The sequence below is a fragment of the Somniosus microcephalus genome, chromosome 3 (genome assembly GCF_052327205.1).
Source record: "Somniosus microcephalus isolate GS21.2 chromosome 3, FLI_Smic_1.0, whole genome shotgun sequence".
Taxonomy (NCBI): Eukaryota; Metazoa; Chordata; class Chondrichthyes; order Squaliformes; family Somniosidae; genus Somniosus; species Somniosus microcephalus.
In genome coordinates, this window is record NC_140989.1 from 150140972 (window position 1) to 150159479 (window position 18508).

An 18508-nucleotide genomic window follows, 5' to 3' on the forward strand; every position below is an offset into this window, starting at 1 on the left:
GATGACATCATCGTCTGGGGCTCCACACTGAAAGAACACAATGAGAGACTGACTAAAGTGCTACAGAGCATACGCCGGAATGGACTGAAGCTCAATAAAGCCAAGTGTCAGTTTGGCGTCCAGGAAGTCACTTTCCTAGGAGATAATCTATCTGGTAAAGGAATAGAGCCAGATATGGAAAAAGTAAACGCCATACTCAAAATGCCCCGACCCACTGACAAAAAAGGAGTGCTACGCATCATGGGGATGATAAACTTCATTGGAAAGTTCATTCCTAACTTGTCAGCCAAGACAGCCTGTCTGCGAGACCTGCTACATAAAACAAATGAGTTTGCATGGACAGAAAGACATGAACAAGAGTGGATTAACCTCAAAACAGTGCAGACAACCACACCTGTACTCACCTTCTTTGACCCAACAAAGAGAATCAAAGTGTCAACGGATGCATCAAAAGATGGCCTAGGTGCGGTCTTGCTACAAGCAGAGGGTGAAGATTGGAAGCCTGTTGCCTATGCCTCCAGGTCTATGACTGATACTGAGTGTCGATACACCCAGATTGAAAAGGAATGTCTAGGCTTGGTAGTTGGACTAGAAAAGTTCCATGGCTACATATATGGATTCCCACCTTCACAGTTGAGGCAGACCACTGCCCACTGGTTGCCATCATAAAAAAAAATCTGAATGAGATGTCTCCAAGGATTCAACGACTCATGATGAAGCTGCAAAGATATGACTTTGAACTGATCTACACACCAGGCAAACACATAGTGTTAGCAGATGCACTATCCCGAGCACCCACAATGAGTCATGTGAGCTCTACTGAGGAAGACGTGGATGTTCATATGAGTATGGTCACTGCTGCGCTGCCCGTGTCAGACACAAAATCAAAGCAAATAGCAGAAGAAACAGTAAAAGATAGTGCTACAAACAGTAAGAGAGAACATTCATCATGGTTGGCCAAAAGGTTCCTGTCCAAAGTACTATCACATAAGGTCAGAGTTGAGTGTCGCAAGTGGACTATTACTAAAACAGAACAGAATAGTGATTCCACAGGCTCTACGTCAAGACATGCTCAAAAGGATTCATGAGGGACACCTCAGAATTGAAAAATGCAAGAGAGCAAGAGACACTGTTTATTGGCCTGGCATAAATAAGGACATTGAGAACATGATAGGCATATGTGAGACATGTCAGAAACACCAAAACAAACAAGCAAAGGAACCAATGATAGTAGCTGACTTACCAACAGCACCATGGCAAAAGGTTGGTATGGACCTCTTTCATTTGAATTGTTGAAACAGATTCTTTTGGTCCTCAATCTGGTTCAGTACAAACACTGAGTCGAATACTGGTTGAGTTCAACAGTTTTTATTCCGTCATTCCGGGAGACTTACTCTGATACAGCACAGTCCTGACTCCAGAAGAGTCCGACAGGTTAAACCAGAGCAAGCAATCTTTCATACAGTGTGCCACATTATTATACTTGCATTTGAGAAGACATTAACACATCGTACAGTCTGCACCAATCCCGAGCTGTACACGTATACATTTAATTTGATTTCCTGGCCTGGCAGTATGAAACAAAGAAGTCACATTTCACTGAATGGTTTATAGTTAAGTAAATATCCTGGTAAGGGTTTCATGATCACCTAATCATTATGGTAATGCGTTTGCAATCATGGTAATGTGTTTTCTGATCGCCTATTGTCTGTATAACCTCTGCACTCCGCCCTACACTGTTTCCACCAGCAAGGTGTGACATCGTGGGTGCCAGTCATATTAGCAGCCACAGATCAGTTTAGCTTCTTTTATTTTACTTCCTGCTGCCTTCACAGTTTCTTGAGTTAACATGATCATTTCCTACAATATGCAAGTGACTCAGCGATGTCGACATTTCACCACCATTTTATGCTGACAGGATCCTCCATTTTAGATTGACAGGGTCCTTGGCTATGCGAAGCGAGTTGTTACCATATTTTGCATTCTATATCCTCATTCCCCCCTTTTATCATTCCATGATAACCATCTAAGGTACCCAGTGATTCTGGGCTTCATCCTACTCGTCCATCTCTATCTTATTGAGTCTATTATACTCCTCCTCCATTAATTCCTTCTCAAATTTAATTTCTTCTTCTGATGGTTTCCTTTGTACCAATTGACTTGGAATTACAGTTGCTCCTAATCTATTGCAGCAACACTTAATCAGCATGAAAACTAGAAAAATGCACATAATTACGGCAAGTACCACCATTAGCCCATGTAGCAGAGTTTGTCCCATTGATCCTAGCCATCCTCCAATGATCCAATCAAACCAGTCATCCCCTGGCTTAGGTTTCTTATACTGACTTACTGCATCCCGGATATGTTTGACAATGTTGGTTATGTTTTCCGAGCTATCAGGGATATAAGTACAGCACTCACTTCCTATCAAGGCACAGGTTCCTCCTTGTGCTGCAAGGAGGTAATCTAAGGCCATTCGATTCTGGAGGGTTACTGTTCTAATGGCTATCATTTCGGCACTCATGTCTGCTATAGCTTCCTCAGTGTCATTGGCAACTATCTCTAGTAGCCTTGCCAGATTCCTTGTTTCATCCATCAAGCTCATTATTCCATAGGGAGAGTTTATTACGCCGAAAAATCGATTAAAAGCTCCTAGCTCTCTTTTGGTCACGTGTTTCTTAAATTCGTGGTGTTCCCCAATCTTATTCAAGTGGTGAATAAAAGGTACTGCATAACCTAAGTAACACGAACCCGTCCAATCCCGGGGTAACCATGGATAGGCTTGGTGACCACATATAAAATAGGTCCCATTATATGCGATTAAATTGTCGTCTAATGCCTCACGAATCCTCCATCCCCATCTGATTTCCATTCCTTCCCATGGTCCCCCACTTGTCCTATTGGGGGTTCCGGTATGATCTAATTGGAAGAAACCTTGGCCACAGCCTCTGGTGCGAATACATTTTGTTACATTAACATTTTGGAAACATTTACTGCGTCCTACTTCTGTACCTCCGGGCACACTCTTCATTAAACATATTGGCCCCTTCGGCCTACCAACTCCTGAAGTATTAGTAAGGACTAAGGCTGGAGGCTGGCTGTTCCGATTATAATTAGGCTGGTACCACCCTTGGAAAGTGGTTAGGTCGTAACCTGCCGACTTCCATTTGTCCCTGTCGCCCTCCTGGTTGTATAAATCTTTATAAACGCCGCTGGCGTTCTGGCACATGACACACTCCGCCATCTCTGTGGCATTGAACGGGATGGGTCTCAAGGGAATCCCTCTTTTACTATGGATAGGAATGTGACTGCAAACCCAACAGCTTGTTAAGTTATAGCTTTTGGCGTATTCATATGACATGTGCAGAAAGGTGTTGGTAAGTAATTCACGTTTCTTCCGTGATCTGTCCGTATCGCCTTGAGTCAGGCACAATAGTCCAAAAAGTCCAATAACAACGAGCAGCAACTTCATGGTTTCAGTCTTCAGTGGGCGCTCCACCTGTGGTGGTGTTTTCTTCTTTGTAGCACTCGGCTCCGACCCGCCTGGGATGCTGTTTTCTCCCGGCTCCGAAACTTGATGCTAAGCAGATGGTCCCCTAGCGGTTGTTAATCTGTGAAATAAAAGGCTTACACACAATCAAAATTAAAACTTAAAATATTAAAACTTAAAATTAAAAATTAAAATCATATAATAAGTATAAGAGTAGGATTTCAGCAGGCCAGAACAATCCAAACACAACACCAGACCTCGTAAAAACTGCAGTCACCTCTATCAAGGCCGAGCACGAGTTCTGTAGTCTCCTATCAATGGCTGATCAATCAAAATAAAATTAATGATTGTTCATAAAATCTACTATATACTGTACTGATTTACTGATTATCTCCCCCCCTTTTGATTGGTTTCTCCAATCAATTTACAGTGGTGGAAGTGCACCCATGCGCTTCTTCCCTCGACCTTAGCTGCAGTCGGGGTTGTTAGTAAGACCTGATAGGGACCGTCCCACCTGGGATCCAGACTTTTACGAGTCCAGTTCTTAACCATCACATACGAACCTGGTTCAATTTTTAGAGAACCAGATAAGTCAGGAAGTTCACCATATGCAGCACGGACCTGTGAATGCAGCCCGCGCAAAACCTTAGTAAGAGCCAAAACATAGGTCGTCATTTCTTCAGTCATATGGTGAAAATGCACCGTTGTAGGAGCATTTTGGTTCCAGGGAGTCTTGAGTGGTCTACCATAGATAATCTCAGCAGGTGTAAGTCGTGCTTTACCCGCTGGTGTGGTGCGGATCTGAAAGAGAGCCACAGGAAGCAATTTCAACCAAGTGGAGCCGGTTTCGGCTACTAGTTTAGCAAGTTTGTTCTTCAGAGTCTGATTGGTTCTTTCGACAAGTCCTGCAGCCTGTGGTCGATAAGCACAATGCAATTGCTGATGAATGTTCAACTGGGTACAAAGTTCCTTGTTCACTTCGGCAGTGAAGTGAGGACCGTTGTCAGAACTTAACCGAGTTGGAATACCATACCGAGATATGATCTCTCTCAGCAATACCTTAACAACAGTAGAGGCTTTATTGTCTGTGGTTGGATATGCCTCGATCCATTTACTAAATACATCTACAATGACAAGTACGTATTTGTAACACTGACATCTTTCCAACTCAATGTAGTCCATTTGCAGGGTCTCAAAGGGACCTTCAGGTAAAGGGGTTTTTCCCCATTCGCAAGGCACTCCCTTTCCAGGGTTGTGTTGTTGACAAATCAGGCATCGATTGCTAATGTTCTGTGCTATTGCTTGAAGCCTTGGATGCCACCAAGTACTTAGAAGCAAATCACCCACTGCCCTGGCACCACAATGAGTTGCAAAGTGTACACATTCAATAACCCATAAAGCTAGCTCATCAGACATGCAAGTCTGTTCCGCGGGAGTAGTCCAGAGTTTTGATAAAGGGTTATATACACATCCTAATTCTCTCCACAAATGCTTATCACTATCAGGAGCGTCCTCCTGCAACTTAATCACCTCTTGGATGGTTGGCATTAGTTTTTCCGAGGTAGACTGATTCTTTTTGGAATTTTTAGTCTGCCTCATCATTCGGGGCACAATCATTTGGTGACTCCTAGAAGCATTTTTGGCCGCCTCATCAGCGCGGCGGTTTCCTATATCTACCGGGTTTTGGCCAGTGGTATGGGCAGAGCATTTGATCACAGCTATCTGTTTGGGGAGTAAAAGGGCTTGCAAGAGGTCTGAAACTAACTGACGGTGAGAGATTGGGCTGCCCGAAGAGGTCAGAAAACCTCTATTTTTCCACAATTGTCCAAAGTCGTGAACTACTCCAAAGGCATATCTAGAGTCTGTATGTACATTGATTTTTGTAGGTCACCTGAACTGTTTCTGACATAGCATACTTGGCCATTTGACCTTGGAAGCCTGATAATTCCTGGGTCTTGTTGGATCGGGGAAGTTTAAGGTCCGATTGGACAGAGGACATGGCGGCTCCAGTGTCTACTAAAAAGGGATACCATTGATCCTGGATTTGCAACATTAATAAGGGTTCTCGGTCCGACTGTAAAGTGCTGACCACTAGATTAGCCAGTCAATTCTGTGGGAATGGATTGAATGGATTATTCTGGGAGAAATTGGTATATCCTCCCCTGCCTCCTATAGGTCCTCCTCTGTTTCCTCTCCATCTTCCCCTGCCTCTCCTAGGTGGGTCTCCAGGGGCTAAGGATGGGCAGTCTCTGACCCAGTGGCCATCCTCTCCACAGTTATAACACTGCCCTTGCCTTGGACCTTGGTATCCCCGTCCTTGTCCTCTACCCCTTCCTCTACCTCCGTAATTCTGTTGTGGAGGGGCGTAGGGTAGGCCGTATGCAGGAGCATCGGGGCCATTTGGATAAGTGTAATATCCATAATTCTGAGAGTCTACCCATCCCGGGATACAGTATTGAGGTTCCATCTGATACCCTGTCCTGTCTATCGTGTGTGGTTGAATTGGGACTTCCTTCACGACATATTCTGTTTTTACTGTCTTCTGGGGTTGGTTCTCCGAACCTTTACTCTCTTTCCAATAATACTTTACGGCTCTAGTCATTTGAGTTGGAGTATTTTCTGCCCAGTTCATATTATTGGTTTTAATGGCTGTCGCCACAGCAGCTGGAAGACAGTTCATCAGAATGGCGCAGAATTGGGGTGAATTGGCTCCTCCTTGATAATTGGTGTCCCCCGACTGTCCCTGATAAACCTCAGAATCTCTCCAAAAATTCCTCAGGTCCCTCATCTTTCTTTGGCTTAGTATCTAGGACATTAGATATATTGATAGGTTTTTGGAGTGTAGCATTGAGTACTGCAAGCATGTGTCGCTCCCTATCTGCTGTGAGGGCATGGGCGGTCTCTAAAGCGGCATGATTGGGGTGAGTCAGGTGTTCCAAAAATCTATTGTGTTCGGAAGGAGTTAAAACTTGTTGAATCAAAGCCCATAGATCTTGAGAGTCTGCATTGTACACCTGTATCGTGGTTCGAAGAGAGTCCACAAACCGAGCAGGCGCCTTTTTCCTGTCTGGCATACCGGTTAGGATAGCCATTATCTCATTAGGTTTCCAAGGGAAAAATACATCTATGGTGGGGTTGGCTGCGGCAGCCGCTGCATTCGGGTTTGGCACTGTTCTTACCGGCAGATTTCTGGGCGTTCGTTTTGGTTTAGTAAGGCTAACTTCGGTTTCTGAGTCGGAACTGTTTAAGGGTGAAAGGTTGTCTTCAGAATCAGTAACGTCACTGCATGAGTCAGTGTCGCTTTCCTGAGTGGATTTATGTTGAACTAACTGTCTGACTCTTTTCTTATTTTCCCGTTTCTCTTCTTCCTTCTTTTTCTTTTTCTTATCACTCCGGGTAGGAGTATAATTTGGCACAGGGTTTGTCTGTCCTGCCGTTTGTAACTGGGTCCGACTACTTATGGGATCAGTAACGCCTGTGGCACTGTCGGGTAAGGTGGTTGGGGGTATTCCTGGAGTGAATGGGGGACTGGTTGCGGAGAGGGTTGCATTAGGCATCGCTAGTGAGGCCGACGTTGGAAGGGAGGGGTAAATATTGATGTACTGGGGTGGCTGAGGAGGTGGCGCATTAGGAGTTCTGTACATCCAATTGTCTAAGTCCTCATCTGTTCCGTCTCCCTCTTTCAACCTAAGGCCAACCATTGAACTACGTAGTTCATTTTTATCCTTTTTATCTGGTGCCATTTCAGATTTTGACCTTTTCTCATGAGCACATTCTCTCTTGAGTACTTCAACGGGTTTAGGATTCCCTCCTTCGGTTAACTTTATTCCTAACTTAACAGCATTATCTTGCCAGCTGGCTAATAGGGAACTGTCTTTAATTTCTTGGCAGTACTGTCGCCAGAGTCCAATTAGTTTTTTAGTCTTGCTTCCCATGTTCTTTTTCCAAATAATTCCTTGAGCTTGTTTAACCGTTTCTAAACTTTTGGGACCCCCTAGTGGCCATTGTTCGCTGCCTAATTTTTTATTTAAACCCCCTGAGAGTAGTCTCAATTGTTGGGCTTTATCCGGATATTTGTCACACAATGTTTGTAAGGCACTGCCCTCGTCACTTGTTGTGTCTAGGTAATTACCCATGGTTCTCTTACACTAAGGGCTCCCTTTCAGGATTCGAGTTACGTTTTTAAAAGTGTCTCGTATATTTCACGGATACCGGCACACAAAACTAAACACCACAATACAATAACTACAATACTTAGACCAAACAAAAACACAGTGAGTCGTCTATATTCATCAAATAGTAATTTTAGCCTCTGTCACCGTCTGGTACAGGTATTCTTAACCTAATTATTCTACTTAAATTTAGCCTCTGTCACCGCCTGGTACAGGTATTCTTAGCCTCTGTCACCACCTGGTGCAGGTATTCTTAGCCTAATTATTCTACTTATACGACCCTTATCTTGCACTCCCCGAGTACAAGTTGCTATAGCTCTAGAGTCCCCGACTCTCTCTTTTTACTTTCTTTCAAGTATTCTTTTTCTTTTTCTCTAAAATCACTACTTATCTACTTTTTAGTCCAATCGGAGCCTGAGCGGACCAAGTGATATTCGAGGTCGACACGTTACCCGACTTGGATGCTTATTTCCTAAGTTTACACAGTATTCGCCAGATTGACCCAGATCGCATCGGGACACCACACAAGAATTAGCGAGTGGCAAAACTTTTATCGGACTTACGGATCAGAGGAAAACCGAGGTGGTAAATTTAAACATACTCACTCCGGGGGCCCATTTCCTCCTCTCACGTCCAAAACTAGTTCGGCTCTTAGTTTCGCGAATTCTCGGTGATCGTCCGTTGAGATCCCACTTCTGACACCAAATGTTGATTCCGATTCTTTTGCCCTCAATCTGGTTCAGTACAAACACTGAGTCGAATACTGGTTGAGTTCAACAGTTTTTATTCCGTCATCCCGGGAGACTTACTCTGATACAGCAGTTTTGACTCCAGAAGAGTCCGACAGGTTAAACCAGAGCAAGCAATCTTTCATACAGTGTGCCACATTATTATACTTGCATTTGAGAAGACATTAACACATCGTACAGTCTGCACCAATCCCGAGCTGTACACGTATACATTTAATTTGATTTCCTGGCCTGGCAGTATGAAACAAAGAAGTCACATTTCACTGAATGGTTTATAGTTAAGTAAATATCCTGGTAAGGGTTTCATGATCACCTAATCATTATGGTAATGCGTTTGCAATCATGGTAATGTGTTTTCTGATCGCCTATTGTCTGTATAACCTCTGCACTCTGCCCTACACTGTTTCCACCAGCAAGGTGTGACATCGTGGGTGCCAGCCATATTAGCAGCCACAGATCAGCTTAGCTTCTTTTATTTTACTTCCTGCTGCCTTCACAGTTTCTTACAATATGCAAGTGACTCAGCGATGTCGACATTTCACCACCATTTTATGCTGACAGGATCCTCCATTTTAGATTGACAGGGTCCTTGGCTATGCGAAGCGAGTTGTTACCATATTTTGCATTCTATATCCTCAGAATGGTAAAGACTATCTAATAGTGATTGACTACTATTCTAACTATCCTGAGATGGCGCTGCTCTCAAGCACATCAGCAAGCAGTGCCATAATGCATGTTAAATCCACCTTCACCAGACATGGAATTCCCAGGATTGCCGTTAGCGACAATGGTCCATGCTTCAACTGTAAGGAGTGGCAACAGTTTGCAGCACATTATGACTTTCAACACATCGCATCCAGTCCTCTGTATGCTCAGTCGAATGGTAAGGCAGAGAAAGGTGTTCAAGTTCTCAAACAGCTACTGAAGAAAGCAACTGAAAGCAAGTCTGATCCTTATCTCGCCCTGCTGAGCTACCGAGCCTCCCCTTTAGACTGTGGTTCTTCACCTACTGAGCTCCTAATGGGTCGCAAGTTGCGCACCATGCTACCCTGCTGTGCAAAAGAAAAGCAGAGTAAGGAACTGAGACAGAGACTTCAACTGTTAAAGCTGAAACAGAAATCACACTATGACAAGTCATCCAAAACTCTGAAACCATTGACAAGGGATGATGTCAGGATTGAGGATCCAGATGCATGGACCAGGAAAGCTACAGTTCTTGAGGAAGTAGGTCCAAGGTCGTACACTGTTAGAACTGAGGAAGGACAGATTCTCAGGAGGAGCCGCTGTTCCCTCCTGAAAACACAAGAAACTATCCAAGAGCAAATCGATGGCAATGCCGCAACTGAATCTTGTCACTCACCACCAGAACAATCTAACACAAACACACATACAGGCTCTCATGAAAACACATCAGACTTACCTGTGCTGAGAAGATCCACACGTGAAGTAAAAAAGCCTGATAGACTTAATCTTTGAGTACAAAGAAAACTATAATAAAAGAATGAAAAGCTTAGAGTTCAGGAAGTAAAGCTTTGAAAATGTGTTGACTGTTGTGAAGATGTTTATGTCGTTATGATTGATTGATATTGATTTTGTTTAACCTCTAAGGAAAGGGGATGTAATGATCAGTAACATATCATTCTGGAATGGTACACTAGGTGGAGCTGTATGTTTAGTAAGGGGCTACCCACAAGGCAGTAGTCAAGATGGATGCCTGTACACGAGTCCACATGGCTGAATAAATGACTAGCTCAAGCTAGCTGTTCATAATGAAAACGTCTATTTATTTATGAACATAACACTGTTCTCCCTAATAAACTAAAAGCAGTGCTGGTGTAGTATGAAACCATACTACGGACCAAAAGACCGGGGGCTGGATTTCCAGCCTGCAGTAAGCTAGCGGATCTCAACTGGGGCTGTAATTGGGGCACTACTGTTGGCCTCCATGTAACTGGGCTCAGAGCCGGCCTTATGGTTGGGCAATGTGAGCGACTGCCCAGGGCACCGTGGTCAGGGGGGGCACCATGGTCAAAGGGTCGGATATTAACGGTGTCGACCTCTGCGAATGAGCTTAGCTATCTCTGAGGTCTGCTTCCAGCGGACTGAAGTGCTCAAGAAGAGCAAACTTCAAGTTTCACGAGCAAGTTTCTAAACACATGGATAGCACTCAGGGTCCTGTTAACAAACCCCTATCAGTGGCGAGCAGCAAATGGAGCTTTTCAAAGAACCTCATAAAAATATATTTACGATCGACCACGGGGGATGACAGGCTATCTTTGCAGGCCATCTTTTCTATTGAGAATGATGTGGCTCAAAATATCTTGGTGTACACAGTTTTGTATTTGTTGTTATTTATTAGTTTAGTGTTTAATTTAATATTTTGTTTATTTGTCACTTAGCTATGTTATTTTATGACTTATATCGTTTATTATTTAAATTATTAAAAAGTTGAGATTACAGCTTTATTTCTGAAACTTTTGCTAATACTATTACATATACCTAAAAACACAAAGGGCGCCAGAATACAAGTTCGTCAAGGGTGCCATTTTCCCTCAGGCCGGCTCTGACTGGGCTAGAAGGGGGGTGGGGGGAGGTGGGAGAAGCAGCAAGATATCCTGCAGTTCAACAGCCCTGACCTGAACCGGTAAGGTCAAGATGGGAAACAACGGGTTAAATCATTAAACTGGAATACTTGTTCAACCGGACAGACACGATCTTTAGCCGAAGACGTCAATGCCAGTATTTCCTTCCTCGTTTTCTTCTCTATTGTAATTCAGTGTGAGGGTGTTTTAAAAAATATATATTTGTTGGAACTGTTCAAAAGGAAACAACAGCGCCACCAAACTGCTGACTCCGGCTTTTAAAAAAAAACTTTCCAGGAAATACCAGACCACTCCTGGTGCACAAACAAACATTTAAGCGTGAATTAGGAAACATTCCAAACATAACATTCACTGGATATTTGGCTGAGATTGCTACGGTAATAATGTTAGTGCTCACGATGGCCAAAGTTGGGCAAGACTGGGTACAAATAAATGAAAGTAACAACTTCAGCTAAAGTTTCCGAAGTTTGTGTGTGTGTGTGTGTGTTTCATTCACAGCATTACGGTTTGGGGAGAAGGGCGATTCTAAAGGAAGTGGCTCAAAACAGCTTATTTTAGGTGAGGGGCTTGACTCGGAGTAGCCGTGTCAACTACAGGATAACATTACAATTAAAAAGTTTGCAATTACTTATATTTTGCTCAAGAAATGTGGCAGAGGATTAATGTGGGCCCGGGGCTGGGCTAAAATCACGACAGAAGCACTTCGGTTTACTTCTTTCTCGCAGACCAAGCGGATCTTCCGACATGGTTACAAAAGGTGTCTGCCTAACAAGGCCGTTCTTGCAGTGCTGACCCCGAGTCAGTGATAAGCATTTACTCTGAGCTGATCATTTCCAGCTTAACCATCCCATTGTCTTGTTTAATGAACGGATGCGCGGCTGGGCTTCAGTGCGGCCAGTTGCGGCTGAAATCATAACAACACAAACAATGGCACCCGTGGGCGTTTATTTTTTGCTTTTAGAAACCGTCATTTTCAAATGACTTCGGAAATGTGATATTTTTGTGACGGCGTTTGGTGAACGAAAAAAAAGCAATCAACCATTGCTAGAACGCCAACTTAAAAGTGGTTTACAACCCGCATCTTACGGTTTGTGCAAAACAGTTCAAGTGTTCTCTTTGGGAAGTGACCAGCTATTTGCCCTTCATACTCGGTCTTCTGCACAGCACTGGGCAGTGGCGGTATCCGGCCACCTGGATCTCAAATGAGGCAAAAGACGATTCTGCAAAACTGGAAAATCCGGGACCTAGAGTAAAGTGACCTGAGGAACACTTTCAACTCACCAGAGTTATTGCAGGAGAATATCCGCCCCCTCGCTACATCTACAGGACCTGATCGTAAAGGGGGAAACATGACTGGACAGTAAGAGCATGTGCGGAGTTGGAATGAAGGGGACAAGCACGTCGATCTCTTCCGGTGATTAAAACAATGCTTTAAAACTTATTTAAAGTTCGGCGGAGACTTTGGCGAGCTCGCAGTGTTGACAGAGCCGCGATCACCAGGGTGTGGGGCAATTGGCAGCGGTACAGCAACTCCTCAAATCACTTACATCACAGTCCCAGCCCTTTACGAACTTCCTTCCGTGTGCAGCCCGGCCAGTGTGTATTTAAATCTGAGCTCGGGGCTATTTTAGCAACACATACACGAGGCAGTCGGAAAGAACTGTTTTAAGTTTCGGCTGACTGCAAGGGCTTGTGAAATCGAACAAGGCAGAGAATGCTGGCCGCCTTGGTGTGCCTGTGCGCTCTTGTGCCCCTGGTGCACTCGGAGAGAAGCAGCCCGCAGCAAAAGGCGGAGGAGCCGGTGCCCACCATCTGCGTGGCCAACTTTTGCTACAGCCTGCAGCGGGAGCACAGGAAGTTCAACATGGCCAGAGGCATCTGCAAAGGCGGACGGGGCGACGCGATGACCGTGCGCTCCACGGTGGCGGCCGAGGCCATCTCGGTGCTGCTGCAGGGCGCCGGCGAGCGGCAGGACCATGGGAACTTCTGGATCGGGCTGCAACTTCACCAGAAGACGTGCGCCGGCAACGCCACCCGCTTGAAGGGCTACCGCTGGGTGGACGGCGACGCCGACAGCGACTACAGCAACTGGGGGGCGGTGTCTGCAGCCTGCGGACCCAGGTGTGTGACCGTCTCCAGCCGGGACGAGAGCTGGGCGGACCGGCCGTGCAACAAGAAAGCCGACGGAGTGCTGTGCGAGTTCAGGTACAAGGGCAGCTGCAAGGCTCTGAGCGCCGGCAACGGCTCGGTCACCTACCGCACGCCCTTCGGCAGCCAGAGCTCCGACCTATCCGAGCTACCCCCCGGCACCCTGGCGTCCCTTGACCCCTCGGGGCCGAGCTTTGAATGCATGGCCAAGGGCAACGGCACCTGGGCTTGGCTCTCTCGCAGCCCGGCTCCCTATGACTGCCGGCTGGAAAACGGCGGCTGCGATCAGGAGTGTATATCCGACGGGGGGCCGAGGTGCAGCTGCTCCCAGGGCTACCAGCTGAACCAGGACAAGCGGAGCTGCTCCCCCGTCGACCCGTGCAAGGACTCGCACTGCCAGCACCAGTGCTTGGTGCAGTCCGACAGCCCGTTTTGCATGTGTCGAGACGGCTACAAACTGGACGCCGACGGCAAAAGCTGCAACGATATCGACGAATGCCTGCAGAAGCCTTGCGACCAAAGCTGCAACAACACTCCGGGGAGCTTCTCCTGCCATTGCTACCCCGGCTACCAGATGTCCAGTGACGGCAAGTGCATGGACATCAACGAGTGTGCCGGACATCGCAAGCCATGCGCACACAACTGTGGCAACACGCCGGGCAGCTTTACGTGTACCTGTTACTCCGGCTATCAGCCAGATCCCGGTGATCAGACGAGGTGCATATTCTACTGCGAGTCCAACACGGACTCCTGCGAGGCCCGTTGTGCTGGAGACGATTGCGAGTGCCCCGTGGGTTACATCTACGACGATAGCAAAAACAAATGCTTCGATCACAACGAGTGCGTTTCGAACGGGTGCGATCACATCTGCGCCAATACTTTCGGGGGCTTTAAATGCGATTGCCATGCGGGCTACGAGCTGCAGAAGGACGGGTCGAGCTGCGAAAGTGAAGGGTCAGGCGACCCCGAGCTAGCAGTCACAGCCGCGACCACACTCAGACCAACATCGCCCACCGACCACCCCGCCAGAGCCGGCCTGTCGCTCGGGGCTGTGCTCGGCAGCATCTTCGCCATCGCGGTGGTGACTTTAATATTTGCCGGCCTGGGACATCATCTGCTCAAAAAGCGGGGGAAATGGCAGACATCGACCAAGTATAAATCTGCCAATTTGGAGCAGGATGTTAATCTTAGTCAGGTCACTTCTCCGGCTGACCACAAGCAGCAGTGTCAATACCCTGAGGACAAATCCAACGTGGGGACTTGAGGGTTAATGGGCAATACTTGCGTGACTATAAAAAACTTTCTATAGGAAATAAAAGGAACCTTTATATGAAGACATTGGATAAAAAAGAAACAAACTATGATCTGAAGTTACAACAAACGACGCGAAGCTGTAGACCGTGTGAACATTCGTGTACTTCCCGTCTCTGAACCTAACGGGGATCCCACTATATTCCTCTGTGCGCTATTTTTTAGGCAGATGCCAACCCGTTTCAAAATAAAATTCGCACTTGAGCTTCACCCATAGCCTTGGAGTTGGCCCAATTTGCTGTTTATTCCATCACATTTGGATATACAGTACATCCTCACAGCTCTCGTCTTTTATGGGCGTCCGTGCTATTGCAGGTTGAAGGGCAGCCTGTACAAACTGAGGAGATCCTCACACAGGCTCCATTCCACTCGGTATAAATCTGTTCATTTGGAGCGGGTAACCGAGGTAGTTACGCAGGCTTAGACACAATGGCAAATGATATATTGCCAAATGCTAGATAGTTTTCAGAGTTTTCTGTACATGTAAGATCTAACTGCAGGATTAAAGGAAGGACATCGCCAACTCCAAACATCAAGGTGTCCAGGTAAAGTAAAACCAGGCCAGGCGATGTTTACTTAAACAGTTTTGAGGAAGAATATTCACAAAATAATAGTCGAATCACAGTGGGAGTGCGCATATGCTACAGATGGTGATTGAGGACGGTAGTTCGAGTGAAAGGCTGGATCTCGGATCTTCTGGTTTGACCGAGACACTTTCCTTCCTTGTCCATTATTGATGAGTTGGCTGAGCCGGACACCCAAATGGTGAGAAATTATTTTGTCCACCCGAAATCACATTAGCTCACTGCTCTGACGCGAGTTTTTACTTAGCATTAAATCGAAGGATAATTTTTACAGCTGGACGTTCTGCCAGTGAATATTCGCGCGCGTTTTGGCGAGGGGAGGGGAGGTCGAGAACCTGTACATCTGTATTTATTGTGCTTTTTAAATATTTGTATAATCATTTTTTAAATCTTTTTACTTTTGCATTCATTGTAAAAACTTGAAGATGTCTCTTCGTTCATTTGAACTGAATTAAATTGCATACTATTTTTAAAATAAAAGGTATTTGGAATCATTTCTAAACAAAAATTCTTCTGACATTTCAGCTGTAAAAACTGAATTTGATAACAGTTCCTGATCTGCAGAAAAGTTGCCAAATGTTCAGATATGTGCAGTTCTCCCAAGCTTCCCAACATGTTGTATATCTGGATTGATTGGTATATTGATATCCATAAACAATGCCAGTTACCACCAGTGAGTTCCTATAAAAGTAATTAACAGAAAGCCTGAGAAATAAAAATGATAGGAAAACCCAAAAAATGAAGGTTTTGAGAGAGGAATGTCAAAGTGGAATTTGAGAACTTGAGGAGGAACCAATGAAAAAGCGTGACACCAAACGTTTGTTATTACAAATGAGTTTAAAGAAAGCACTTGCATTTCTATATCACCTTTCATGACCTCAGGATGTCCCAAAGCATGTTACATTCAATGAAGTACATTTGAAGTGTAGTCACTGTTGTGTCATAGCAAATGCAGCAGCCAATTTGTGCACAGCAAGGTCCCACAAACTGCAATGAGATAATGATCAGATAATCTGTTTTTAGGGATGTAGGTTGAGGGATAAATATTGGCCAGGACACTCCGCTTCTGCCACATCTGTTCAGACAATGCCACCTTCCATACCAGTGCTTCAGGTAGGTTTTCCTTTTTCCTCAACCGAGGATTCCCCTCTACTGTGGTTGATATGGCCCTTGACCGTGTCCATTCCATTTCCCGCACTTCTGCTCTCACCCCTTCCCCTCCCTCCCAGAACCACGATAGGGTACCCCTTAGAGTCATGGAATCATAGAGGGATGAGGTCCTGCAACAAGAATTTAGGGAGCTAGGTAGCAGATTAAAGAGCAGGACCTCAAAGGTTGTAATCTCTGGATTACTCCCGGTGCCGCGTGCTAGTGAGTATAGGAATAGGAGGATAGAGCAGATGAATGTGTAGCTAAAGAGTTGGTGCAGGAGGGAGGGCTTTAGTTTCCTGGATCACTGGGCCTGCTTCTGGGGAAGGTGGGACCTGGAGAAGTTGGACGGGTTGCACCTGAACCAGAGTGGGACAAATATCCTTGCGGGGAGGTTTGCTAGCACTGTTCGGGGGGGGGGGGGGGGGGGGGTTTAAGCTAAAATGGCAGGGGGTTGGGAACCTGAGCAGGGAGACAGAGGAAAGGAAAACAGGGATAAAAGCAAAAGATAGGAAGGAGAAAAACAAAAGTGGCAGTCAGAGAAATCAACGGTTTAAATCAAACGCGGCCACAGTAAATAATAATTCTAATAGGTCTAAGAGCGTTAAAAAAACAAGCCTGAAGGCTTTGTGTCTTAATGCGAGGAGCATTTGTAATAAGGTGGATGAATTGGCTGCGCAAATAGAGGTAAACAAATACGATTTGGTTGGGATTACGGAAACGTGGCTCAAGGATGGCCAAGACTGGGAACTCAACATCCAGGGGTATTCGATATTCAGGAAAGATAGGCAAAAAGGAAAGGGAGGTGGGGTAGCATTACTGGTTAAAGAAGGGATTAATACAATTGTAATGAAGGATATTAGCTCTGATGATGTGGAATCTGTATGGGTAGAATTGAGAAATACTAAGGGGAAAAAACATTAGTGGGAGTGGTATATAGACCTCCAAACAGTAAGGCGGAGGTTGGGGATCGCATTAAAAGGGAAATTAAAGAAGTGTGCAATAAGAGCACAGCAGTCATCATGGGTGACTTTAATCTACATATAGATTGGGCCAACCAAATTAGTAACAATACTGTGGAGGAGGAATTCCTGGAGTGTTTACAGGATGGTTTCCTGGACCAATATGTCGAGGAACCAACCAGAGATCAGGCCATCTTAGACTGGGTATTATGTAACGAGAAAGGATTAATTAGCAATCTTGTTGTACGAGGTCCCTTGGGTCGGAGCGATCATAATATGATAGAATTCTTCATTAAGATGGAGAATGAAGTAGTTGACTCAGAGACAAGGGTCCTCAATTTAAATAAAGGAAAGTACGATGGTCTGAGGAGTGAGTTGGGTAGGATTGATTGGGGAATGGCGCTCAAAGGGTTGACGGTGGATAGGCAATGGCAAACATTCAAAGACCGAATGGATGAGCTACAGAATTTGTTCATCCCAGTTCGGCATAAAAATAAAACAAAAAAAGGTGACTCAACTGTGGCGAACAAGGGAAATTAGGGATAGCATAAGATCCAAGGAGAGGACATAAATTGGCTAGAAAAAGCAATAATCCTGAGGATTGGGAGCAGTTTAGGAGTCAAAGGAGGACAAAGGGATTAATTAAGAAAGGGAAAATAGAATGAGAGTAATCTTGCAGGGAACATAAAAACTGACTGTAAAAGCTTTTATAGATATGTGAAGAGAAAAAGATTGAAGTCAAGCATAGGTCCCTTACAGTCAGAATCAGGGGAATTATAATGGGAAACAAGGAAATGGCAGACCAACTAAATACATACTTTGGTTCTGTCTTCACAAAGGAGGACACAAATAACCTCCCAGAGATGCTGGGGAACATAGGGTCTGATGAAAGAGGAACTGAAAGAAATCAGTATTTGTAGGAAAATGGTGTTAGGAAAATTGATGGGACTGAAGGCCGATAAATCCCCAGGGCCTGATGGTCTACATCCCAGGGTACTTAAGGAAGTGGCCCTAGATATAGTAGATGCATTACTGGCCATCTTCCAGAACTCGATAGACTCTGGAACGGTACCCATGGATTGGAGGGTAGCTAATGTTACCCCACTATTCAAAAAAGGTGGTAGAGAAAAAGCGGGGAATTATAGACTGGTAAGCCTGACATCGGTAGTGGGGAAAATGCTAGAGTCTATTATAAATGATGTAATAGCAGAGCACTTGGAAAGCAGTGACGGGATCGAACAAAGTCAACATGGATTTACAAAAGGTAAATCATGCTTGACTAATCTACTGGAATTTTTTGAGGATGTAACTGGTAAAATAGATAAGGGAGAACCAGTGGA

The 18508-nt window shown here is 45.1% G+C and overlaps 2 protein-coding genes across 2 annotated transcripts; one reads left to right on the forward strand and one right to left on the reverse strand.

Annotated features, from left to right (window-relative positions):
• Positions 1 to 1352: 1352 nt before the first annotated feature.
• On the reverse strand, positions 1353 to 11886 carry LOC147121476 (uncharacterized). Its single transcript, XM_085981758.1, has one exon. It carries the CDS (start codon positions 3470 to 3472, stop codon positions 2057 to 2059), a length of 1416 nt encoding a protein of 471 aa, XP_085837884.1. The 5' UTR covers positions 3473 to 11886; the 3' UTR covers positions 1353 to 2056.
• Positions 11887 to 12633: 747 nt separating this feature from the next.
• On the forward strand, positions 12634 to 15537 carry LOC147121477 (thrombomodulin-like). The gene has a single exon (XM_085981757.1). It carries the CDS (start codon positions 12729 to 12731, stop codon positions 14424 to 14426), a length of 1698 nt encoding a protein of 565 aa, XP_085837883.1. The 5' UTR covers positions 12634 to 12728; the 3' UTR covers positions 14427 to 15537.
• Positions 15538 to 18508: the final 2971 nt, after the last annotated feature.